Source organism: Labrus mixtus, chromosome 7 (genome assembly GCF_963584025.1).
Source record: "Labrus mixtus chromosome 7, fLabMix1.1, whole genome shotgun sequence".
Classification (NCBI taxonomy): Eukaryota; Metazoa; Chordata; class Actinopteri; order Labriformes; family Labridae; genus Labrus; species Labrus mixtus.
In genome coordinates this window covers 13,725,658-13,751,286 of record NC_083618.1, presented here as the reverse complement: position 1 = coordinate 13,751,286, position 25,629 = coordinate 13,725,658, and the positions used below count along the sequence as shown (strand labels likewise).

The window sequence follows — 25,629 nt, the reverse complement described above, 5'->3', positions numbered from 1 at the left end:
GTGGGGATAAGGACACATGACTACATACACATGTGCAAACAATAACTAGTGTCACTGACTGGTTAGAAATAAAACACTTCATTTTTTTATCTCACAGCGTGCTCTGAGGGATATTTTGGAAAAAACTGCTCCTTCCCCTGTAAGTGCAAAAATGGAGCCAGCTGTGATCCGGTCAGCGGGAGCTGTCGCTGTCCACCGGGGGTCAGTGGAGACTTGTGCCAAGATGGTGAGTTTGTCCCACACAGTAGAGTTATTACTGTTAATGAAAGTAAAGGAAACAATGAAAACCAGACTGTCAAAAAACATTTTTGTTTATTGAAATAAAAAGGCTTCACAATAAACACAACTTACTGAAAACTACAATGCTTACTTAATTAAACTTAATTTATCAATTGATCAATTCATTTCTTACACATGTAGAGTCTTTGCCATGGATATGAAATCCATCTGCCACTTCTTTTTAAAATCCAAAGCTGTTTTACAACAGCTCATCCTCTGTACTGGAATACATTTTTAAAATGGTATTTAAAAAACTGCACAATTGATTTTTCTGGGCCTTTTGGGTGTTGTTCCTGATAGATTACCATGTTACAAAAAAACAACTAAAAGTAAAGATTAAAAAACAATCCAAACAAAATAAAAACAAATGACTAGTTAAAAAATCTTTTAGAAAAGTTTTTATTCTTAATGTTGATCTCCTTTGTTGTTTTCTGTAGTTTACTTTGAGTTGTTTTCTCTGTGCAGGCTGTCCTAAAGGTTTCTATGGAAAGCAGTGCAATAAGAAGTGTAACTGTGCTAACAACGGGCGCTGCCATCGGACCTACGGAGCCTGTCTGTGTGATCCTGGACTCTACGGACGCTTCTGCCACCTCCGTATGTCAAACCATACCACACTGAACCCTAATGTCAGGATTCTAAAAACACTTACTATGTTTTTACACAATGAAAGCATCAGTTTACAATAAAACAAGCTTATCAAAGTCAGTCATCTTTAATGTCAATTTTGTCATACGTACTGGACATACAGAAAAATAATTTCTCTCACAATCAAACTGCAATAATAAAAAAGAAAAGAAAAGAAATAGGAATATATTATGTACTTTTATTGTGGCTGTGATTGATGATCATGTCTCCTCTCTCCTCTGTCTCCTCTCTCCTCTGTCTCCTCTATCTCCTCTATCTCCTCTATCTCCTCTGTCTCCTCTCTCTCCCCTGTCTCCCCTGTCTCCTCTATCTCCTCTGTCTCCTCTCTCTCCCCTGTCTCCCCTGTCTCCTCTGTCTCCTCTCTCTCCTCTCTCTCTCCTCTGTCTCCTCTGTCTTCTCTCTCTCTTCCTCCAGCTTGTCCTAAGTGGACTTTTGGCGCAGGCTGCTCCGAGGAGTGTCAGTGTGTCCAGCAGAACACACTTGAGTGTCACCGTCGCCATGGCACATGTGTGTGTAAACCCGGTTACCAGGGCAACACCTGCAAGGAAGGTGTGTGCAAGGTCACAATGCTCTGCTCATGAGACTTAACTTACATTTACTGAAGTTTGTGTTTTTATTTTTTTTTATTACTTTATTGGAGATTGTATTTGAACATAATCAAACAATAAGAATGTCTTTAATCTCAAGCTCTTTGATAAAAGTATGTTTGAAGCAGAGATGTTACTGTGTCTGCTGACCTGATTTCCTCCGGCAGCTCAATCCAGAGCGTCAGGGCTAAGGGGCTCTGTATCTTTAAAGCTTTAAAAAGAACATATTTTGGCTAAAGTTTCTAAGATGATACACACAAGACTGCAATAGTTTTGTTGTGTGACGTTCTAAGCTTGAGTTGCTATATCTCTCAGCTTCTTTGCAGGCTTAATGCGTTCCACCAGGGCGCCAGCAGAGGGCAGGATGTGTTGTTTGAGTTGTAAACTGTAGACGACAGGCCAGTGCAGCACAAGGTGCAGCAAAGCATCAGAAGAGAAATGTCCGAGTACATCACAAATAAAAGCTGAAATCCAGTGTCCAGTGTAGCAAATAATAAAATATCAATACCTCTGTCTATATTTCCAGTGTGCATTAATCAGCAACACTCAGACGATTAGATTTATCAGTCTACACATTAGCTGCAGAGAAGTTCATTTTGTTTTTCCTTCATCCTCATTAAAGTGCTCCAGACCCGTCCACATTTACAGAGTGAGTCAGTCGAGAAAAAGCCTGATCACCTCTAATGGGAGACATAAAAAACATTTTGAAAAAACTTGAGCCACTTTTTCAGTGGTTGAATTTCATTTTCTCATGTTTATTTTTCCTAATATGATGAGTTCTCTTTCCCGCTCTGTCTCCCAGAATGTAACCCCGGAACTTTCGGAGCCGGCTGTGAGAAGAAGTGCTCCTGTCCACCTGGAGTGTCATGTGATCACGTGACTGGAGGGTGCCAACGGAAATGCCCTCCTGGACGTCACGGAGAGAACTGTGAACAGGGTAGGAAACCCCCACAGGAGACACGCTTTCCCTGAGCTTTAGGTGTTCTTTGTCTTCAGTTCTATTTAGTAAACTTCTCTCTTGTGTGTGTGTCCTGTGTCAGACTGTCCAGACGGCAGGTTTGGAGTGGGCTGCGTGCATCCTTGTAACTGCACAAGCGCCCCATGTGACAAAGTGACGGGACAATGCAAGTGTCCCGCCGGGACGACAGGAGATCACTGCGAGAACCGTGAGTGCAGATGTTTGTATTTACATGTGAGTGCTAAATCACTGCACACATCCCCATGATAAATGTGTAACAAATGTGAATATATCTTTTTTTTTTTTTTTAAATCACAGTGTGTCCTGATGGTTTCTGGGGTCTGGGCTGCAAACTCACCTGCCCAGTGTGTGAGAACGGAGGCGTGTGTGATAAACACAACGGGTCGTGTATCTGTGCTCCAGGGTTCATGGGCAGACTCTGCCACAGCAGTAAGTATTAGCACCGTGCATCCTTAGTTACCATAGTAACATGCATTAACAGTGAGCCCACCAAGGAGGATGGCAGCTCTGTGGAGTATGGAAATGTTGCAGCGGTGCAATTTGGACGAGAAATAAAGCAACATGTCAGAAGTTTTTCTCCGAGGTGATTGGTTAAAACCTCTCAGCTGCATAGAAAAGAAAACCTCAAACATATTTTCATTTTGGAGGAATAACTTTATTCCATTTTAAACAACCGCTGGCTCCGACAGCATCCCTTGACAGCTGAATCAGAAGAAGCAAAACTGTCAATGGAACTTGCTGTGCTGCCATGAGATCTGGTGGAGTTGGTTATGGTACATTAGTCTTGGCATTTGAGATTTTTTTTTTTTTTCCTTGCTTAGCGTGCCCGGGTGGACGCTTCGGTCAAGGATGCCTGATGAAGTGTGTGTGCGAGAACAACGCTCGCTGTGACCCTGTGAGTGGGCGGTGTACCTGCGCTCCAGGCTGGACCGGACACCAATGCAGGAAAGGTAACAGTGCTGTGAACACATTCTTTATCATAATATAAAAGATCATCTCTTAATGCTATGAGGATTTGTCATTTCTTATATCTGATGCTAAAATATGATGACTCTGCTGCAGCCTGTGATGCGGGACACTGGGGCGCCGACTGTGCAGAAACATGTGACTGTAGGAACGGAGACGGCAGCTGTGACGCTGTGACGGGACAGTGTAACTGTGAGGCCGGTTACACTGGAGCACGCTGCCATCTGAGTATGTTCACAGGACTTTTAGTTACAAATTTCAAGCCCAAAGTGTTAACAACCAGTCATTATTTCAACTTACTGTGTGCATCTTTTCCTTTCATCATAGATAATTTCAAGTGAATGTTATTATTATATTAACAATTTATCTGACCGGTAAATAACCAAAAATAAAACAACTTTATTTAACTTGTGTCAGTCTGATATTAAGGTCTGAAGACTGAAACACTGTTGAGAATTAAAATTCATGGTGCATCATTCTGCAGTGTTGTTCTTAGTTTTACCACCATATGATGCCTTAATAAAAAATGTAACTCTGCATTTGCAGTTGATTACAATTGTCTCTTTTATACAATGGACTTGTTCCAGTCTTTTTCTATTATAGAATTTGTTCATTTTCATTTGCAACGTTTACCAAACATGACATCACTAGTCTGTAAGTTTAAACTGTGTGTGTTTCATTTCCCCCAGAGTGCCCAGCAGGTAAGTTTGGTCTCGGCTGTCGACATCACTGTCAGTGTGATAACAAGGCGTTTTGCGACCATGTGAGCGGAGCTTGTACCTGCCTGGTGGGATGGACCGGAACCTTCTGTGAAAAACGTAGGCTCCTCAATCACAAAGTCAAATTCACTTACGAATATGAATACATGCTCCTAACAGGAAGTTTCGCGTACATGTGTGTATTTCAGCGTGTCCTCAGGGTTTCTACGGCCTCGACTGTCAGGTGAAGTGTTTGTGTCTGAATGGCGGGAGCTGTGACCACCTGAGCGGAGTTTGTTCCTGTCCTGCTGGCTGGATCGGCTCATTCTGCAACCTGAGTGAGTGACAGGTTCAGTGGACAGGTGCTGGCATCACTCCTGTTTTATGAGAAGTTTAATGAGAGGCTCTGAATGTCCATAACATGACATGTATGAAGCAGCATCAAAGCACATAGAGCATCTTTGTTTCTCTGACTCATAGTGGAACAAAAAACTTGCTTGGTTTCAGAGTTATTTGGGAAAACCCAGCTCAGTCACACATGAGAGAGCAGCGCCCGTGATCACTTTCCAGATTCTGGAATTTCCACTTTTGATCAGAAGAGTTCATGAGGAGGTAATCATATTGTTTGTCCCTCTCATGGCAGCGTGCCCAACCGGTTCCTTTGGGGAGGGATGTAACCAAACCTGTAGTTGCCGTAACGACGGCATCTGCCACCCGGCCAGTGGACAGTGTGTGTGCACGCCGGGCTGGACTGGACCCAATTGCACAGAAGGTCAGTAAACACAACACACACACCAAAGAGATCATATATACGACAGGTTAATTCAGGGATAACAGGATGGTTTTGTATGTGTTTCTTTCTCCCAGAGTGCCCTGCAGGCTTTTATGGCGCTGACTGTCGGCAGCACTGCTTGTGTCAGAACGGAGCCACCTGTAACAAAACCAACGGAAAGTGTACATGTGCTAAAGGATGGATGGGTGCAGCGTGTGAACTGGGTAAGAATCAGAAGTTCTGTTATTAAGAGTTTCCACAGAAACCACCTTTAGACAGATCACTGAAAGAAAAATGTATTCTTCTTATGTTTGAACTTTTGGCCAACATTTATAATCATATACTCAGAACAGTGGAACAAGTGAAAGTCTAACCCGTTTTATTTTTCACATTTTTAAATCTCTTTTAATTACAGTTCAAAGAGTAAGCACACATGAAATATCAGGGGTTTCTTCCCATAGTTATTTTTTTCGATATTTATCCTCCCAGATTTATGTAGCTGTGTGATCTTTACAGATATGAAAAAAAAACATATTTCTGTTAAGAACAGCAACTGCTGCTGCATTTTACTCTCAACATGCAGAAACTTGTGCATGTCTTCTTCTAATTTCATCCATTCAATGTTTCTCTCGTCCTCTGCACTTTTTTCTGAAGGGGTCGAATATTAAAGGTTGTCATGTTTTGGACGGATGTGAAAGCTCTCAGGTTTTTGTCAGCACAGACATTTGTTCTGACAACGTATCATGTCCAACATTTTACACAAACCTACATGCTATTTAGTAGGTTTAGTTATCTTAAATCTTTATGCTCATCAATACATTACATTTAGAATGATAGTGTTTGGTATTAGCAGCCGGAGAGATCGCAGACTTCATGATTAACTTTCTGGAATGTCGAAGTTTGTTTATTGTGGGAAAGATAACATTTTGATTACTCTTGAGTTCTTAAATTTAAATGTTCATATGATCGGCCTTAAACCACAATAATGGAAATACAATCATGTTTTACTACCCTTCATTTATTTTCACAGTGTTTACTTAATGTTGACACATACAGCCTAAACACACATTTAACCATTTAATCACAAAGCAGATTATTATGTTTAAAACACTGGAGTTACACAGGACAACAATATCAGAGCCAAAAGGACAACACATGCTCCCACCTTTACATGTTTTATTATTGAAGTTTGAATTGATGAAGATTCACTTGAGCATACAGTAGCTCTATTCCATCTTCACCTACACACGTATAATAAAGTCTGGACAGGTCTGCAGCACAACAACATCACCTGACCCCTGCAGTAAACAATTAAAGCAGTGCTGTGTGGTTGTTTCACTGAGCTCATGAAATACATGAGTCAAACTTCAGCCTGCTACCTGAGCTCATCTGTTTTTTACCCACAGTCTGGCACAGATTGTTTCTGCACCACAGGCGACTCTGCTCTGTAAAATCTCTGTTGACCGGCCGATGACTTTCTCTCTTCTGAGCTCCACATCACACTCTATCCTCCCTCTGTGACTGTTACAACGTCTGTCTGTGCCGTTGCCAGGACCCTCTGCGAACTCAGGAAACCTCTAATCCTGTCCCTGGAATGTCTTTACGCACTGAACTCTGCGGCTCCTACCCCCGAATAATGACTCTCTACTTCATCAAACTATAAATGAAAGGGATAAAAAAATATGTTGCAGGCCGCAGCGGGAATAGAAAACAGCAATATTTCCTTTTTGTGTATGATTCACACGATGTTGTCTTTGTCTTGAATTCTGTGTGTTTTCAGAGTGTGTAGCGGGGCGGTCTGGAGAGGACTGTCAGGAGCAGTGTGAGTGTGAGAATAGTGGTCAGTGTGACAGACAGACGGGACAGTGCAGCTGCAGCGCCGGCTGGATCGGAGAGCGCTGTGAGAAAGGTTAGAGAGCGAGCAAAAGTAATGAACCCTTCAAAAACAACTGTAACCTCAGGGGATCAGCCGCACCGCGAAGACTGCACAACTTGCTAATGTGTGTGTTTCTACTGTTAACCTCCACTTTGCACCTTTCAGCTTGTGAACCTGGACTGTTTGGTGCGGCCTGTGAGGAGAGATGTCAGTGTGTGCACGGAGTTTCATGTCATCACATCACAGGAGAGTGTCAGTGCCCGCCCGGCTGGAGAGGAAAGCTCTGTGATAAAGGTACAAACCTGCAACCTTCTGCTGGACAGAGTTTGTCCTTTAACTTCAATAAACTCCTTTTATATATATGCTTTAAACTGTTGTTCCTTTTCTCTTGGTTTTGTTCCTGCTAATGCTTCTTCTTTACATGTACATAAAAGAACCGTGAGCCCATCTGTGCTGCTCCTTCTGCAAGTTTGTTCCTGTTCATTCCACTTACTTTGATCCTAATAGAGGATCTTTGGACAGGGTGTATTGAATGTGGACAAAACATACTGAACAATAAGTTAGGTGGTCTCATAAGCCACAGATAAAAGTGTGTAAAACATTAAGATAAGGCCTCTTAATTCAGAAATATGATTGTTCTCTTAGTAACAAAGAATTAAGAAACAAAACGAACAAATTTCCTCCATGAGTTATAAGCTCCTACGATCTTTTCTATGCGTCTCCTTTCAGCGTGTTTGCCAGGTACGTTTGGAAGAGGCTGCATGCAGCGCTGCAGCTGCGCTCAGGGAACATCCTGCCACCATGTCTCCGGAGACTGCGGCTGCCCTGCTGGATTCACAGGAAACGGCTGCGAACAGAGTGAGGGAGATTCTGCTCTCAAATGATGATGCATTTCTAAACTCATTCTTGCTTTTAATAAAACATTCACTGATGTATTTATAATGAATCAGAAAGCAAGAACATCCCCAACAGACCAACAGACTCTACATGTGATCCCTCTCCGTCCCTCTGTCCGTTCCTCCCTCAGCTTGTCTTCCAGGTACATTTGGACAAAACTGTAACCAGGTCTGTCAGTGCTCTCAGACTAACCAGCTCTGCCACCCAGTGTTCGGATCTTGTTACTGCGCTCCAGGTTTCCAGGGCCCCAAATGTGACCAAAGTATGAAAAACAGCAGATTTATATCTCTCAAACATGGAAATGAAAGTCATTTTAAATGTGCTAAATCTCTGCTATTCCACGTGGATCTTTAGTTTGCAGAGATGGTCGTTATGGTCCGAACTGTGAGAGAGAGTGTCAGTGTGAAAACGGAGGACGGTGTGTTCCGTCCACTGGAGCCTGTGAGTGTCCTGCAGGATTCATGGGAGCAAGCTGCAACATCAGTGAGTCTGTATAGAACTGCATTTCTGAATGAACTTGTTATGAATGACAGTATTGGGTGATCATTTCCTGGTGTGTGTGTGTGTGTGTGTGTGTGTGCCTGTGTGGTCACAGCGTGTCCAGCTGGACGATACGGAGTCGACTGCAGTCGGGCGGCGCTGTGCGGAGATGGAGCTCAGACCGATCCTGTCACTGGTCGCTGTGCGTGTGAAGCCGGACGCAGAGGAAACGACTGTGGAAAGGGTGAGGAGACTACTTCTTTGATACATTTTGATTTGATTGATATATTTACTTGATATTTTGGTGGTGTTTTTACAGTAATGATGGCAAAATTACACTTTGTAGGAAACAAATGTTTTACTGAAAGCTGGCTCAATGGCTCTCTTTCCACATATGAGTAATTAATTTTTAGTGATTTGAATCGAAAGAGAAATGACATGTATTATAAAATATAGTTATATGACAATCAAAAACAGTTGTTGTGAGGAAGGAAGGAGGAACAGTCCAGTTTTCACTCTGAATTTTGTTATACTTCTAAAGTATGTGTATTACAGAGATCATGCCAATAAAACAATAATAATGACATCTTTTCCTAGCTCTGCCTTTATTAAACCCCCTCTTTATGTGTGTTGGTGACGCTCCAGTCACCATCAATCATATGATTATTACGGTTTTTGCTTCAGAAAAGTGACCCGAGCCTCTAAACACCAGGATCGAATGTAAAATAACTACAGGACAGACATCTCTCTGTTTTATCTGTGACCACTTGACCTTTAAGAATGTGAACATTGTGATCATTTTCAAGTTCAGACTTCTCTGTGCAGGTTTTCATTAGTGTCATGCAGACTCTCTCCTTACTATGAGGGATTGTGTAGTTCAGCCAATTTCAAAGTCAGCATGGTTGTTTTTTCTTGTACAAAAAATGAAGGGCAGCAAAGAGCTCCTTCTGAAGGCACAAAAAACATGCTGCGAAGGATGTCGATTTTAAATCAGCAGAAGTATTTTACTGGAGAAAACCAAACTTTTTGTGACCCTGTGTTTGTATAATTTTAAGAAGCAGAATGTTTCTTCTTTATAAATCATGTTTGTGTGTTTGGTAATCAGGCTGCCCTCCAGGCTGGTTTGGGGCTGACTGTGTGCAGCGTTGTAACTGCAGTAATGGAGGTGTGTGTGACTCTACAACTGGAAACTGTTCCTGTGGTCTGGGCTGGACTGGTGCACGCTGTGAAAAAGGTGACAACACACACTCTTGTTGTTTCCTAATGCAGATACATATTTTCTTCTGCTCTATGACTTTCTTAATCAGGCTGAGAGAGTCATACATGGAGTTGGTTATGTTTTTTATTTTTTTGGTCCTCCAGAATGCCCTGCAGGCAGATTTGGTGCAAACTGCCAGCTGACGTGTAACTGTCAAAATAACGGCACGTGTGACAGAGTGACGGGGACGTGTCAGTGTGGGCCGGGATATTATGGACATCTGTGTGAACACGGTGAGAACTGAACACATGAACACAAAGAACCAGAATGAAAATGAGCGACTTATTTTGAGTCAATCCCACATTCACTTTCCTGCTGCCAGCAATAATTATCATAAAGATACAAAAAAGTTTTTATACGCTTCCTTTATCTGGGTAAGAACAGCAACACAACTACGGATGCGTTTCAGCACTAGGTCAACATTTAGTGTACTGTCTTTTTTTAGATTTGTTGCGGTCATGCAGCTGAAACTGTGTTTACTGTCGAGTGTGCTCCTTTTTTGCTGTTTTTTTTTAGCAATAATTATGACATCACCAGATCACTGATTAAAAATCAGCTTGAGTAAGGTTTCTTAAAGCTACAGTTCCCAGCTGTTTTGAAATTAGATAAAAACAAAAGGCAGGAGTAATCGATCACAGAAGCGGAGGAGAAAACTACAAATATTTGCAGTCAGAACATGATTTGAACTTTTTCATGAGATTTGTAGACGCTAGCAAAATATGGAATATGATTTAAATCATTGGGATGTAAAATGTATTGTGATGCACCAAAAGAGTAAGAAAGCCAGGAACAGAAATGATATCAGTGTGACTGTGGTAGGTTTGAGTTTCTTATAAACATAACTGGTTTTATTTTGGTCTATCTTTTCATAATTTAAATTCAACTCTGAAATAAAAAGAAGCTAAGGCTGTCAAACCTTTTTTTCTGTGTTAAGTATGAAGAACAAGTAAAAAGTGAATGTATGACCTTCCTTACACTGTGTAATACTGATCACTGTGTGGCATTACAATTACATTAGTACTCTGTGTTTATCACCCAGAACACTGCAGCATCCTGAATAACTTTTTAGCTAAATAGAGTTTGGAGATGTGAACACTTGTTTATAAAACCAGTGAGAACATGCTTAAGTATAACAATCAGCTTAGCAATGTCATAGTTTGTCTCTCTCATCCTCAGCCTGTCCTCCTGGTCTCCACGGCCCACTGTGTCAGCAGCAGTGTGACTGTATGAACGGAGCATCCTGTCACCCTGTGACGGGACACTGCATCTGTCCTCCAGGACGCCACGGGTCCCGCTGCCACAGAGGTTAGTCTGTTCTCTGAGGATTCACCCTAAGTAATAACATGATTTAAGATATTTTATTGCCTGTTTTTCCTCTTAGTGATAATATTCTCTCTCTTAGTGTGTGAACAGGGTACGTATGGTCTCGGCTGTTCAAAGGTGTGCGACTGTGAGGACGACACTCCGTGTGACCCTGTGACTGGAAAATGTTTCTGCTACTCAGGAAAGACTGGACCAAGATGTGACATGGGTAATGCTATGTTGATTTTCTACCTCTACCAACATGCACACAAGCAGCTTGATCTTTTCTTACAAGCTGAGAACATTTAAACTCTGCCCACTCTCTCCTGTGTTTCATTTATATATGAAATGTGTACAGGTTGCTTATTAAGATAAAGAAACCTAAACCAGGCACTGTTTGCCCCGGGGTTAAAGAAGATTTTAGCACTGAAATCATTTTCAGATGTTCTAGATTATATTTTCTCTCAAGGATGGGGAAATAATCTTTGGATAAAGATCTATTTAAGCTTTCTACATTGTACAGTTTATGATTAAAAAAAAATGACCCACACATTTAACTGAAAGTGAAAGAACTGAGATTTAGTACTTTTGAAAAAAAGGGTAAATTGGCACTAAAAAAACCCAACATCTAATGAATGAAGCGGGTTGTACTGGAGTAAAGTGTTGACAGAGTTTCGGTCAGTCTATTTCTTTAATCCATTATCTAGTTATTTTTGTACCAGGCTGTAAACATGTTTATGTCCGCTGTTAACATCAACATTTTAATAGAGGGTGTGTATGGGACTTCTGGATCTTTAAGAGCCATCCTCAAGTGGACGCTCAAGGAACTGCAGTTCTGTACTGTACTGATTGGCTTCATTTTTCAACACCAGAGGTTGCAGCTTGCTCTATGCTAAGCTAATCAACGTTAGCTTCACAATTACAAAAATGTCAAAAATACATCTGTTATAGTATATCTGTTTTAAGTTTGCTAAGCCGTTCATTTTTGTGATTTGTTCAGAATGCAGAGCGAATCATTACGGTCCAGACTGTTCAGAAACCTGCGAGTGTGAAAACGGGGCCCAGTGCGACCCACGCAACGGCCGCTGCACCTGCCTGCACAGCTGGATTGGACTTTACTGTCAAGAAGGTGCAGTAATGACCAACTGACATGACTGACACATGTATCCCTGCTGATTTTATCTCTCTTCATCATTTCACACACACGCACGCACACAAGGTCGGCAGGTGACGAGCCCTGCTGAATCAGGAGTCAGAACAGAAGTGAGGTTTCAGCTGACTGAGAAAAAAAAAGAAACCATAACTAGTTAAAGTGCTGACACTGTTCACTTCTCGTCTGTGTTTGCAGAGGCCGCACTTTCTCTTTGTTCTGATCCAATATGAACGTTTGCTGAGCTTGACTCACAGCTCTTTCTGTGTGTGTGTGTGTGTGTGTGTGTGTGTGTGTGTTTCCTCAGGTGGACCTCCTCGCCTCTCTCACAGCAGCAGCAGAGGAGAAACACAACACCACAACTCATTATAGCACCTGGAAGACGAAAAACTGGAACAGATCAGCTTCTTTTATTGAAGGGACTCAAGTGAGTGAGAGCAAGTTGTAGCAGGCAGCTGGACGACCTACATGGGGGGAAAAAAAAAAAAAAAAAAAAAGACTCTCTAATGAGAACTGCAGTTTCATGTTTGGACCTGAGCTGGATCTGACTTTTTTTTTGTTTCACTGGCCAAAGTGTCACTTGAACTCTGAAAGCTGTTTTTTTCCCCCCCCCCGTCTGACCTCGCTGGTACATCAGACCCACAGAGTGCAGTGTGATGAGACTGTGGTTGTGCTGCACTTTTCATGTTTTGTGTTTAATATTTTGTCCTCAAACACCTTAAACAGGTACTGTATATAAAATAATCATCTTTTAAGCTCAAATGAAACCTCTGACAGCGAGGTAATCATTGAAACTATAGTTCAAACTTACCCGTATAATGAAGTTGTTCTACATCCACACAGTATGAGGTGCTTCCTTCATTACAATGGTGCTATGGAGCTTAATCGTACAACACAACAAGATATGTATAATAATTATTTTATCGTATAAAATCATAAGGCACAAACTGTTGTTTAAATGTCTAAAAAAGAAAGCTGGACTTTAACAGTTCAATGTATGGTCACGTAAGATAATACAGCCAGCTTTGATTTGCACCTTGTCCCAGGTTAAGTGTCTAAATATTTTCATTTGAGTTGATTTTGTGTATAAGTTGCTTCATATTTATATGTCACAGTTTTTCACATTTAAATATAATTCATGTTTAAAATGAATCTTTTTGTTTCCAAATGGATGAAAGACTTTGGAGCTCAACCAGATCTACAGTCCAAGTAAAAACCACAAATGTAGTTTTCACACGTGAATCCCATTAAAGACACACACACACACACACACACAAAGCTTGTTTACCATTCTTATTTTATCATTATTTCATTTTCATTGAAGATCAAAGCTGTACATCCTGTCTAAATTCAGATTCAAGCACAGTGCAGATAGCAACGCCTGCAAGAAAAAAAAGAAACCAAAGAAAAGAAAAGAGGAAAAAAAAAAAGGCAGAGGTGATCACAACCAGAAATCTATATACATAAGGTCAAACTATGTACAGGAGACACCAGGCTCTCATGATGTCATCTTCAGAGTGAATTCAGCCCTCTGTTTCATTCGCTTCATAGCATTCCTCATCATCTTCATTATCCATACAACACAAAGAATTGCTTCTTTTAGTCAGTCTCAAAATCAACACAATACCAATAGGAAAAATGCAGCATGATGAAAAATAAAAACAGTTCTTTGAATTCTCTCTACTGCATTCAAGGCTAAAACCTAAAAATATATTCTCTGTTTAACCTAAACCCCTCTGTAAAATAAGCTCTATCTATCAGTGGCTCTGGTTTCATCTCTGAACTAGTCATATTGAATGGCAGAACAGCGAATCTGATGAAACTTTGAACACTTAAAGCATGATTTTATCCTACACAGGAAAGGACACCAGGTGACCACACGTCAGCCTTGAAACACGACCAGATATTTCTACGACATGCCGAATCCTTGAAACACCACAAGATGTTTGTGGGGCAGGTCAGCACAGTGTGAAATCACTCTGATGGTCAAACTAAATGCACAGCGATACCGTTTGAAAAGGACATGTTTGACATTTCTGGAAAGAGATCTGTTGCTTTCTTGCCGTGAAAGAAGATAACACCACTTTCATTTCTGTAACCTACAAGCTAACTTAGCTTAGCATAGAGACTGGAGAAGTGGAAACGGCTAACCTGGCTCTGTTCAAAGGTAACACCAGTAACAGCTCTGAAGCTTAGAAATGGAGACTTAGTGTATAATTTAGTTTCATCATGCAAGAAATAAAGTGGAAAAACAACAAGAAGCTGTTACAAGTTCTCCCTTGAAAAGCTTCCCCACCCCGGTCCTAAGAGCTCTGCTGCCCTCTGTTGTTTCAGTAATGTTAAATTAAGCAGGACCATTACCTATGGGACACTAACAAATTGCATCTTGGGATTTCAGAACATGTGTTTGTTGAAACAAAGTTGAAATATCTTTAGTATCTTCTAGTTCTTCTCTGCAAATGCAACTTAAACTTTGCACACAGAAGAAGAAGAATCAGTGACAGCTTTTCATACAAGCAACGTGTCACCTACTCTGCTACTGATGCCAGAAAAATCAGATTTTTCTCCTTTCTGAAGCTTCCAATAAACTAAGTGTTGAGATTATCTTTGGCTAGTTGTTACAGTAAAAAGAAGTGAAGTAAGAAAAAAAGACAAACTGCTCAGCTAACAGACGACTATTCCTTGGTTGGGTTTCTGCTGGTTCCCTACAAAGTAAATTGTTTTTACATTTTGGTTTAGGCTTAAATAAAACACACAACATATCACTGGTTAACTAGCGGGCTTCGGGAGAAGAGCAGGATTTTGTCACCTCAGGACAGTCATGCTAGCATTTCCGCTAATCTTTCAGTCTTCATGCTAAGCTAAGTTAGCCAGCTGCAATAGCTTTGTTCTAACATACAGATATGTCTGATATGAATCTTTTTGTTTTTTGTTTTAACTCTAGACAAGAAAGCGAGAAAGTCTTCTTCCCATAATGTTGAACTGGCCCTTTAAGTCTCACACTTCCTCCCGTCTCCCTGCAGATAAAAACATTGTGAAACAGGAACTCCACAAATGATTTGAATTTTCTTTGCTTATCTTTTCTTTTTTTTTTGTCTTCTTTGAAAACATCAGCTTGCACCAATATTATTCACTCAGTCACAGCAAAAACCAAAATGTATACAGGGAACAGTTTATACGACAGACTAAAGCAAGAGACACACACAGAGACGGACACACAAACAGGATCAACAGCGGGGACATTGAATCACTTTGCTGTTGTTTAAAATCACCTCGACTGTTACGCTCGTTAACACATACCTTCAGAGTTACACTTTGATTATCTCCTCCTTTAAATAAGAAGCTCTACACCTCATTCACGTCCTCACTCGCACTAATATGACAGTTTTATTCATCAGTATTTTTTTGCTATGATTAAAAACTTCATCAGCTGTTGGTTAAGATTTCTTATCTACACGTGTTAGTAAGCGGAGTAGTATCACCTTGTTTGTCCCGTACGTTTTGTACGGTACGCTGGGTGAAGAAGAGGGTCCATGCTTTGAGGATGTATCACATGCTATCCACTTGTGCTTTAATCACAGTAAGAGAGCACCCAAAGGTGAGAGAATGATATAGGGTGGTGTCAATTTTTTTTTTGCTTTAATACTTCTGACATGTCTCAGGTTGTACGTCTCCTGAAATCGATCCTTACCGATCCTAAAGCAGGAAAGCTTTACTATGCATTCTGTATATGAAGGACGTATTTGTTTATTAGTATAAGAGCATCGTCAAGTAAAGATATATATGGAGTAAAGTCCATCCCATAGATAGATAACAAGCTGGACAGCACATGCGTTAAGATGAGTTTCTATAATCTTGCAGGAAGTGAGAGTGAAACACTCAGTGATGAAGAAGAAGAAGAAGAAGATCATCTTTGGCTCGAGCCACGCTAAAATGTCACTGGTCCTTCCCAGTGTCCACACATGAACGAAAGACAGACGAGTAAATAGGACCTCCTGACCGTGTGCACGCCAACGCACAACTAAAAACCACCTGCTCTGTTCCCTGAGCTGCTGCCGCCCACTGATTCAACTGGAAACACCGCCTCTTCATGACACAAATCAGTGTTCCCGTGCTTACAGGGGACACACGACCAGGCGGGCTAGAAAAGAGGGGGCAGCCATCTACGCCGAAGCCCGCAGCACAGTCCGATGGAACTGTAAATAAGGCAAAATGCTTGAACACAAATATGATCAAGGAGGAGTTTCCATGAGATGTGGAGCCAGCAGTGATATGCCCACTTTCTGTTCAGTTAATCCTCAGCCTGGGAGCATAGTGAAAAAAATCTCTCTAATCTGCGTTTGATTTTCATGCCACTTCAATTAGGATGAATAAATTACTAATCTCTTCAGTGGCAGACAAGTTGCCCTGTCAAATCGGCCTATGCTCCTGACTCGTCATGACATACGTTCACGGGTTGAGATAGAAGATCCACCCCCCTCTCCTCCAGGAGTGTTAAAGCATCAGGCTAAAAACAAACATGAGGAGAGGGAATCACCAGGAGGCGATATGAATCTATAGTGCAATGGCTGTGAGATATGACTGCTGTAATCCCCACCCTCTTCCCTCCTTGAAACTACCCTCCATCACCTGTTCTGACCGTACTAAAGTGCTGATTGTTAAAGCCCACAAAGAGGCTCGTACACCGATAATGTTAACAACACAAACAAACAGTTTTTTTTTTTTTTTTTCAGAGAAACCTTGACAGACTAAGTACAGTACACACGTGTTTGTAAACACAACGCCCAGAGAACAAATGCATGGCTATGGTACATGTGCAACAGAGTATTCTCCTAGATTCGTACAGTATGAACTTTTTCTTCCTTTTGAGTTGCATTCAGTTCTAGAAAATAAAAAGCAAAAATAAAAAAAAAGAAGAAATCTGGCTGCCAAGCAAGCGTGTGCTTTTTTTTTTTTTTTTTTAAAGATAGTTTTCTCTAAGTTTTTTAAAATATGTTCAGCTGAATTGGATGTATAACTGATTTAAGTATGAGCACATATCCCTAACCTCTCATCCACTTCTTGTCTTTCATTGTCTATCCCTTCTTCCCTGTGGAGGTGACTGTATTTTTTCCCCCTTTTTCTTCTTATCTTATCCCTGTGACTCTAAATGAGATGCCCTGGGTGGCCTTGGTGTGGCCAGACTCATGCGCCAGGGTCTCACTCAGTAAAAGCTCAAGCAAACAGAGGATCAGGCAAAGGTGGGGCGCTGCAGCTTGCAGCCCGGGTGCAGCCCTGCCGGGCGGGGCCGTTCTGCACGTTAGGAGCGGTAGTCCTTTTTACTGTACGGCTTGTTCCCCAGGATGCTGTCCACCTCGTGTGTGATGGACGACGACAGCTTTGGAAGAACCTGAGACAGAAGAGAAACAAGGAGTGAACATGTTCTACAGTTGAACATCATCCAGTCCGGATGGCATTGAAAGGTGAAAATGTGTTGACTTCTTGTTTTACTTCATCAAAAAATAAAAAATGCTTTCAGCAAAGAGCAACAACTTCAATGTAGCATAACGACCTTGATACATTTTTTATTCACTTTGGAGACTCTTAGTTTTAGTACCTTCTTTATGTTCATGTAAATTATTACATTAATATACTTTATAATGTGAAGGAAAAGTTAATCAGTTGCTTTTCTGAGGTAAGGGTAGCAATAAGCACCAATTCAAAATATTTAATCACCAGTTGAAATATGTGTGTTCCTTTTTTCATATGAAATGAATGATCAAAAAATATGAATTTCATGCAGGAAAGTACTTATTATACTAGAACATTTTTATTATGATTGATTTACTTTGATAATCATCAATATTCATGTAAAGTTAAATACTATAGTTTACTTTAAAATAATCAAGACAGAGTTTAGATCCTTTGAAAGGATGATATTCAATAACACCTAATTTCTTATGTTTGTCTTCCCTCAGAATGAGAAAAAAAAATCAGTAATTGGATGTGAACAGTGTGTTCAGCTGTGGGACTGTGGGTCTACTACATGATATTTCCCAGTCCAAGGAAAACTGCGAGGCCCTTGAGAAATGTGAGCTTAGCATTTTCAAAATGAAATATCAATAAAATGTGTTGAGGGCATGAAGCTACACAGCATAACGACATTTAGTATAATAATGTGTGTTCACATTCACACACACACACACACACACACACACACACACACACACACACACACACACACACACACACACACACACACACACACACACACACACACACACACACACACACACACACACACACACACACACACACACACACACACACACACACACACACACAGAGGAGAATACAGAGAACATTAGAATAGAAAGGTGCAGCAGTGCTCTTTACAGCGGGACAGACATTATGTGAGCAGAGGACGTAAACCCCCACCGGTGGAAAACCCCATTAAAGGAATGCATCTTATCAGGAGAGGAGGAAGTGGCCGTAACTCGTCTCCAATCCCCACGGCAACTGATACTCGGCTGACCTTATTAACTCGGTACAGTGAAGCACCCGAGCGTGAGGCAGCAAAGTGCCCAAGAGGCCGAGCTGTACCCAGGAGAGGAGGCTGCGGTAGAAAACTTGGAGGCACGAAATCGCTGCCTGATGAAACCGGATGGGTGATATTTTCATAAATTACGCCACGGCAGTAAAACAAACACGAGTACACACACTCACGCAGACGCACACGTTGTGGCCTCACCTGTATTGCTCCTATGTTCTCCATCAGCTGGTCCGTGTTGGAAGCCCCTAAAAGCACAGAGCTCACCCCCTCGTTCCGTAGACACCACGCTGCAGGAGACCAGTAAACAGCAATGACACACCCACTTCCACTGTAGACGTACACACAGTCTCACACATCACAACCCCTGACTCTCTCTCTTTCACACAAACACACACTGTTTTCACAACAATACTTGACAAACACACACACACCCGTTAGTTTGATTCTAGAAACATGTCTAATGCCAGCCCCTGAGAGCTCATGCATCCTTTTCTTTACACAGATGAAAAATGAAAACATTACAGATGACACAAACGCTGCACTCACATCACATGAACACTCTGTAGTTGTGAAACAAGAATACAGACCCTTACTGACTGCAATATTAATGTACTCCACTACAAGCATACCTCATGTACTTTATAAAAAAACTCACTGTGCAGCAAATCATCTACTAACACGAGCACAGTTTATCAATAATAATAATAATAATAATAAATTAGATTTATTTAGCGCTTTTCTAAAAACTCAAAGACGCTTTGACAGGAAACAACAAAAAACAAAGCAAAAACTAAGAGAACAATACAACATAGAAGTAGTGTTGAGGTAAGAGGATGAGAGTCAGTGGTTGTAGGCAGTGATGAAAAGGTGAGTTTTTAGGGATTTCTTGTAGGAAGTGAGTGTGGGGGAGTCTCTGATGTTTTTAGGGAGAGAGTTCCAGAGGGTGGGAGCGGCAATGGAGAAGGCCCTGTCCCTCCAGTTTGACCATCCTTCATAAATAAAACCTCTTTAAGAATGCTATAGATGGCTGAAAGGAACTTAAATTTTATCTGTATACAGTTGCAGTTTGATCTACTATAGTATAAAGATAAAGCTTTTTTATGTGTTTATCTACTAAATTAAATATAAAGCCCAGCTTTAAAGTGTTTCAATGTGTTTTCTGACAAAACTCAGAGAGCTCAGCTCAGGGAGTCATGCTGATACTGATATGTTATCGATGCTCTCGCTCTCTCCTCAATCTTACACATCTACACCTCAGAGTGGAAGTCATAGAATTAGTTTCATGTCGGCTCAATCAGGATTTTTTCTCTCTAGCTGTGTAGATAGAAGAAGCAGAATTTTGACAGGATATTAAAAATGAACTGTATCTAATCAGTCTGAAATCTTACATGCTTAATAACTAACTTATTTCAGATCAATGTGAAATCATTTGAGTTGCTCAAACTCTAAATGTATCAGAGTGGGGGTTTGGAGTCTCTGTGAGCAAACTGATGAAACCATCATCTCATTTAGTGTTCTGTAAGAGTTCTGAGCTGTATTGTGCAACACAACCGCACGTTTCTGCAATCGAGGAAAAGACTCTTGTAAGCAGATTAGAGCATAAAGGGATTGAGACTTTGGCAGTAAACAAAGTGGGATTGTTGTTCCTAACAAATCTCTCACAAATATGAGAACGTGGCCAAAAAAAAACAGCTGTATGTCTTAAAGTGGATGGACCCAGGTGTGGAGCTTCCCTCGGGCTGCTGATACCTGCACGTCTAATGATGTATTCTCCCTCGCATGAACACCAAGTGCCAAGTGTGCAGCCAGAGGCAGGAAGGAGACTGTCATTGTTATATAGTTTTTATTCAATACTGAGTGTCACAATGATGTAGGGGACTACACAGTGGACATTAATCTCCTGCGCTGCCTTCAGGAGCGCTCGAAGGATTTATGGTAATTGGTAGTGTCCACTAATGGGCCGTGAAACTAAATCTATGACACTGCATTACTGCGAGAGTGAAAAATCTGCGCTGAGAGGAGAGAGGAAGTCCCGGATTTACTCGCTGCATCCCTGACGTCTGACGCTTTAACAGCCCTTGCAGGAGTCAACGTCTCTGGGTTTGCACTTTCTTACTCTGTGCATGGCCCGGAAGAGAATCGATAGCCGTCACTCGCTGGATTTATGAGCCGGATGTTATTTTTATGCTGACACCGGAAACTGTTAAATACATGTTAACAGCTGAGGAAACAGCAGACCTGTATGTACATATATTAACTATAAACAAGACAGATGGGTCTATGTTCATTACATTTTTCACCTTTAGTACTTTTATTTTCCTACATTTCCTTTCCTAATGTATTTCATTCTAACCCTTTCTTTTTCTGTGTTGTGTTTCATTTTTTATAACTACAGGACAGACACACATGTGACAGCACAACACACAGACGGTCAAACCAGAGCGCTGCAGACCTCGGCCCGTCCGAGGCAGAGGGACGGACAGACAGACAGAAAGAGAGAGAGCAGCAGAGTGTATCTGCGTACCGATGGCGAGTTGGGGCAGAGTGCAGCCCAGCCGCTCCGCGATTGCCTGCAGCTCTTTCAACTTCGCCTGCTGACGCCGGCCCTCCTCACTCAAGATCTTGTCCTTCAACCACTGGTAACCCTGTTTGAAAACACAGCACACCTGCTCAAAAACACAGCCCTGCTCACACGGCCGCGCCGCAGCTCCTGTGTCACCAGGGCCTGTTTTTAAACAAGTGACTCTGTCTCCGGCTGCCTACACTACAGCCAGGGAAACATGGACACAGCTACGCCAGCCAAAAGATTGATTAAGATTACTATTAAATAATGAGAAATCTTAGAAGAAGAAAGACAATATATTTTCAAACTGACTGTTCAAGTTATATCGGAGTAAAAAAAAATCTTTGTATTATATCACAGATCAGGAATTATCTATAATGCTTTAAGTTACAAGTTAGAAACCAGGAAGTAAACACCACAAACATCCACAGACAACACTGAACCAAACAGGGAGCAGCACATTCCACACACTTTATCAGAGTACTGCACGACACCACAATGGAGAGCTAGTTTTATAATGATGATGATGAAGAAGATGATGAAGAGTAGTCAGATCTACGCTCACTGACACAATCCACAGATGCACAGCATGCTACTTCACCACAAGAACACAACACTGCATCAGGTCGGGTGATCCCTTCTAAATATGACTATTATGTGTAAGCTCTAGATGTCAAATTCTTATTTTTGGGGCACATATAATGTGAAAAGTTCCATGTTTCTGAGATTCTCACTGAGTATTCAAATATAAATTTTGTGTCTCCTCTCTTCACTTACATTAAAAACTTGGTTTCATATTTCTGAAAGAAAAAACCAACGTTTCTAATAGTCAAGGGAGATGCCTGCAATAATATTGAACGTCTCTTTTATTAATAAATATGTACACATAGTGCACAGCTATTGCTCTGTGTGTGTTCAGTTACATCACATGTATGCTGTGTGCTCATGTGTGTCCATTAAAATGCATAAAGCTGACACCAGCTGTCCAACAGTGTTGCACAGCACTGCTCATGCCCCAGCATGGCAATGAAAACGGATGTACATGGTGTGCACAGAGTTACAGAACCTGAAAGACAAACACACACACGGTAAACAAACAAACACAAACAAACAAACAAACCAGCAACCAGTAGGGAGTCACAGAACAGTGACACAGATCACAAAGGATCATTGCAGGATTAAACCAGGAAAACCGAGCGGGGTGCGTCTACCTTCAGAGAAGCCCGAGAGTAGGGAGGCACCCTGCCGTCGTATTTCCCTGAGATGATCCCACAGGCCAAGGGTGACCACGTCATGGCCCCCACACCTGAGAGAACAAACACATGTGATCATCGAGGAAAAACTCATTGCCCTACTTTATGAAATCAGAGTTCTTCATTTGTCTTGGAAGAGAAACAGTGTCAGGAACATCACATCCTTGGTGCATCCCTTTAAATCAGTTTGATGTCTTTTTAAAGTGCCTATGTTTGCAAATCTGATGGATGTGTTAGAAAGGACTTCTTACCCCATTGTTTATCCATCAAGAATTAGTAGACTAGCTTATTGTATTTTGGCACAATATGCTTAAGAACAAATGTATAAGTTATTGAAATCCCATGCTTTGAAAAGAAGAGGTTTACAAACATATCATAAAACATCTTATTGTGTCTTTTATTGACTTATACTCTTTTCATTTAAGGCGTGCTTGTAAACCTAGCTTGTCTCGCGGCCAAACAACTGAATGCTTCCTTCATCCGTCAGTTTTTGTGAAATAATTAAAACAAAAAACAAAAAACAAAACAGAAACAACATCCAACATAATGCGATCACCTCGCATCTGTAGCACTTAAGTGCCAACATTAAGACCTCAATATTCTCAATGCAAAGCCTCAAATCCATCTCTGCTCACCTATCTTATGAAAGAGCTCAGGTAGCTGCACCTCCACCTTCTCTCTCTGGAACATGTGGTACTCAGCCTGCTCACAGATCGGAGGGATCTGGTTGAACTGTCGTGCCACTGAGTACGCTTCCTAAAGAAAACAGGATTGTACAGTTCAGTACAACATACACATCTACAATGTACATCATAGATAGGGAACATATAGAGAACATTCAAATCCTTGTGATGGAGGAATGGACTCCTCAGGCAATGTTGGAAATGTACATTTGCCCCGTGTGTGTGTGTGTGTGTGTGTGTGTGTGTGTGTGTGTGTGTGTGTGTGTGTGTGTGTGTGTGTGTGTGTGTGTGTCAGTTTGAGTCTCACCATTATCTCCATTGGACTCCAGCGGGATGTTCCCCAGTACATAGCCATGCCCTGGTTTATCACATGGGTCATTGCTCGAACAGTTTCTGCAACAAAAAAAAAAAGACACAGAAACACAGAAATGTCCAATTACAAAACGCATCAATGCCTGAACCGCCTGTCGTTTTAAAAAAACAGTTATTTTCCCATCGTTTTTTATTCTGCATTGCATCAAGAGCGAGATCAGGCCATTCAGGACAGAACTGGAAAAGCAGATTATGTTCATCAGAACCACATACTGTATGTATTCATAATAAAGCACATTTGATTGACTTTATTATGAAAAATCTACAATAAATGGTCTTCACTTTTCTGCAATATGCTACAGGGCATCATAACAAGAGCACGGTGAAATAAATGTGAGTTGACAGGCATGTTTGCACCAGTTGAAATCTGTAAATCAGACACAAAGCTTCCTGACAAGGTAGAAACACTGAGCCTGAGTGAATGTGTTTGACAAAGAGAGGGTTGAAAAATATATTAAGTCCTATAACATGAAAAGTACATCAGGGATTAAGATCTTAAATGCTGACCAGGCTTGACTGAACGTAACACAGATTACATGTTTTTCTGTCAACACATCGCTATAGATTTTATTTGATGTCATCGGCTAGAACTTTAATTTTACACACATGTCTGAGCCTGTGTGACAGCGAATGCAATCTCACATCACCCGACTTTCATTTCCGTCTTTTTGTCGGTCAAAGTGATAATATGTTTTATCTGACCGCCGACCGAAACATGAAGCCCATTTGATAAAGATCCAGGTGTCGCTGATGAGATCAGGAGAGCCAAAAATGCAATAACACCGGGATGTGGTGACCCCTAATAATCCTTCATCTATCCATCTATTGCCTCGCTGATGTGCTGCTTCTGCGAATTCTCTCGGACAACCAAATCATCCCTGCGATCCTGCAGTGGGTGCTCGGCTTAAGAGGGTTTCTCTGTAAACTGACAGAACAGCAGCTCACCTCCTCTTCACCCTTTGTACCGCCCTGTAGCTACTACCAGAATCACATATCCCAGATGGTCTAACTGCTGTGGGCTTTGAGACATAGACTCAGAGCTGTCCATGTGAACTGTGTGCAATCTTTAAAGGGCAGATGGGCAAAAGGATCGACTTGACTTTAATATCCAAAAGATGAATAAAAACCACCAGCTACTTATGACTAACAAGACATTGAGGTATTGCTAAAGAGCCGGAGCGAGGGCAGCATCAATATGGAGGCAGGAAGATTGACCTCTGACTGCTCTCTAACCCAAAGGGGGAACTCTGATACCGGAGCAGATGCACACAGTGTGACCAGCTGAGCCCACACGCAGCTAGCACTCTGCCATTTAAAGGTCTTCTGCATCAGTGTCTCATTCCTCCTTATTCTGACTGTGGAGGCGGAAGCACCAGGACAACATGCAGCATTTAAAAATAGATGTTTCAGTAACAAGAGATTTGTAGATTTGAGTCTCTGTGTTGCAGTAGTCATAGAGACAGGAAAGAGATACATTTTTCAAGATGCGAGCTGACTAAACATATGGAAAAAACGTTTTACTTGTAAGAGCAGAACAAAAAGTGGAGACTTTTAAAAGGCATTAAAGGATAAGGCTGAAGAATTACCTTCCATCGGTGTATTAGGGTCCGGTCTGTTTGCAAAAACCACGTCCACGTAGTCTAACTGCAGTCTTTCTAAAGAGGCTTTTAAACCTGCAGACAAACACCAAAGTTCAAAAGTTAAACCGGAAATATTTCATTATAAAATGACCAACAAACCCGTTAACTGCAAAATAAGGTTATCAAAAATGTTGTCATTTTGATACAATATGTTTCAAAACGAATCAATCTCTGTTTTTTTAATGATCGATAGTGTCAAAAAGAAATCAAAATAAAGATCTTTCATGTTTTTTTAAAGAGACAGGGCATCGTCTAACTTGCACAACCTGTCTATCCAAAGTTGTGCAATTAAGACAGTGTGCAGGAGTTTGCGGCTATTTTTGGTAACCTTAAACAAGACATAACCCAATTTTAGTTGCCGTGGTATCGAAACACAAAACATTGAATTTTTTACTAGTATCATATCTAAATTTTAAATGTTGGCATTGTGACAACCCTAATGCTAATTAATAAACACCAAAGTTTCCCTAACTTATTTTCACATGGTTTTCGGGCCCACACATTTTCATGCCAACTCCAACAAAAGTGTAAATTATTTAAAATTCAATTTGATTCCCCAAAGCCTGAGGAGCTAATAAGGAAGAACTTTGTTCATGCAGAATAAGCCTTTCATCAAATCATTTGCAGTGCTGCTTCTTACCTTCTATAATGTGTTTTCGAGATAAACCTCTCTCAGTCTCCGCCCTACAAAAAAAAC

The 25,629-nt window shown here is 41.1% G+C and overlaps 2 protein-coding genes across 8 annotated transcripts in view; one reads left to right on the top strand and one right to left on the bottom strand.

The window, feature by feature from the left end:
- The window catches only part of megf6b (multiple EGF-like-domains 6b), a 65,206-nt gene extending 51,780 nt beyond the window's left edge, over window positions 1-13,426 (top strand). For both annotated transcript variants that reach the window (XM_061043133.1, XM_061043134.1), the window contains 24 exons: window positions 98-226; window positions 745-873; window positions 1,339-1,473; window positions 2,314-2,448; window positions 2,552-2,677; window positions 2,788-2,919; window positions 3,312-3,440; window positions 3,553-3,684; window positions 4,146-4,274; window positions 4,364-4,492; window positions 4,798-4,926; window positions 5,022-5,150; window positions 6,707-6,835; window positions 6,968-7,096; window positions 7,532-7,660; window positions 7,830-7,961; window positions 8,054-8,182; window positions 8,295-8,423; window positions 9,285-9,413; window positions 9,542-9,670; window positions 10,614-10,742; window positions 10,840-10,968; window positions 11,740-11,868; window positions 12,197-13,426. In XM_061043133.1, coding sequence (XP_060899116.1) covers window positions 98-226; window positions 745-873; window positions 1,339-1,473; window positions 2,314-2,448; window positions 2,552-2,677; window positions 2,788-2,919; window positions 3,312-3,440; window positions 3,553-3,684; window positions 4,146-4,274; window positions 4,364-4,492; window positions 4,798-4,926; window positions 5,022-5,150; window positions 6,707-6,835; window positions 6,968-7,096; window positions 7,532-7,660; window positions 7,830-7,961; window positions 8,054-8,182; window positions 8,295-8,423; window positions 9,285-9,413; window positions 9,542-9,670; window positions 10,614-10,742; window positions 10,840-10,968; window positions 11,740-11,868; window positions 12,197-12,261 — 3,050 coding nt within the window. In that variant the 3' untranslated portion in view covers window positions 12,262-13,426. The remainder of the gene's footprint in view (window positions 1-97; window positions 227-744; window positions 874-1,338; window positions 1,474-2,313; window positions 2,449-2,551; window positions 2,678-2,787; window positions 2,920-3,311; window positions 3,441-3,552; window positions 3,685-4,145; window positions 4,275-4,363; window positions 4,493-4,797; window positions 4,927-5,021; window positions 5,151-6,706; window positions 6,836-6,967; window positions 7,097-7,531; window positions 7,661-7,829; window positions 7,962-8,053; window positions 8,183-8,294; window positions 8,424-9,284; window positions 9,414-9,541; window positions 9,671-10,613; window positions 10,743-10,839; window positions 10,969-11,739; window positions 11,869-12,196) is intronic.
- Window positions 13,427-17,004: 3,578 nt separating this feature from the next.
- Window positions 17,005-25,629, bottom strand: part of kcnab2a (potassium voltage-gated channel subfamily A regulatory beta subunit 2a) — an 81,587-nt gene continuing 72,962 nt past the window's right edge. For all 6 annotated transcript variants that reach the window (XM_061043139.1, XM_061043138.1, XM_061043137.1 and 3 more), the window contains 8 exons: window positions 25,573-25,616; window positions 24,879-24,965; window positions 23,228-23,313; window positions 22,873-22,993; window positions 22,196-22,290; window positions 20,946-21,066; window positions 18,620-18,708; window positions 17,005-17,278 (listed from right to left, as the gene is read on the bottom strand). In XM_061043139.1, coding sequence (XP_060899122.1) covers window positions 17,189-17,278; window positions 18,620-18,708; window positions 20,946-21,066; window positions 22,196-22,290; window positions 22,873-22,993; window positions 23,228-23,313; window positions 24,879-24,965; window positions 25,573-25,616 — 733 coding nt within the window. In that variant the 3' untranslated portion in view covers window positions 17,005-17,188. The remainder of the gene's footprint in view (window positions 17,279-18,619; window positions 18,709-20,945; window positions 21,067-22,195; window positions 22,291-22,872; window positions 22,994-23,227; window positions 23,314-24,878; window positions 24,966-25,572; window positions 25,617-25,629) is intronic.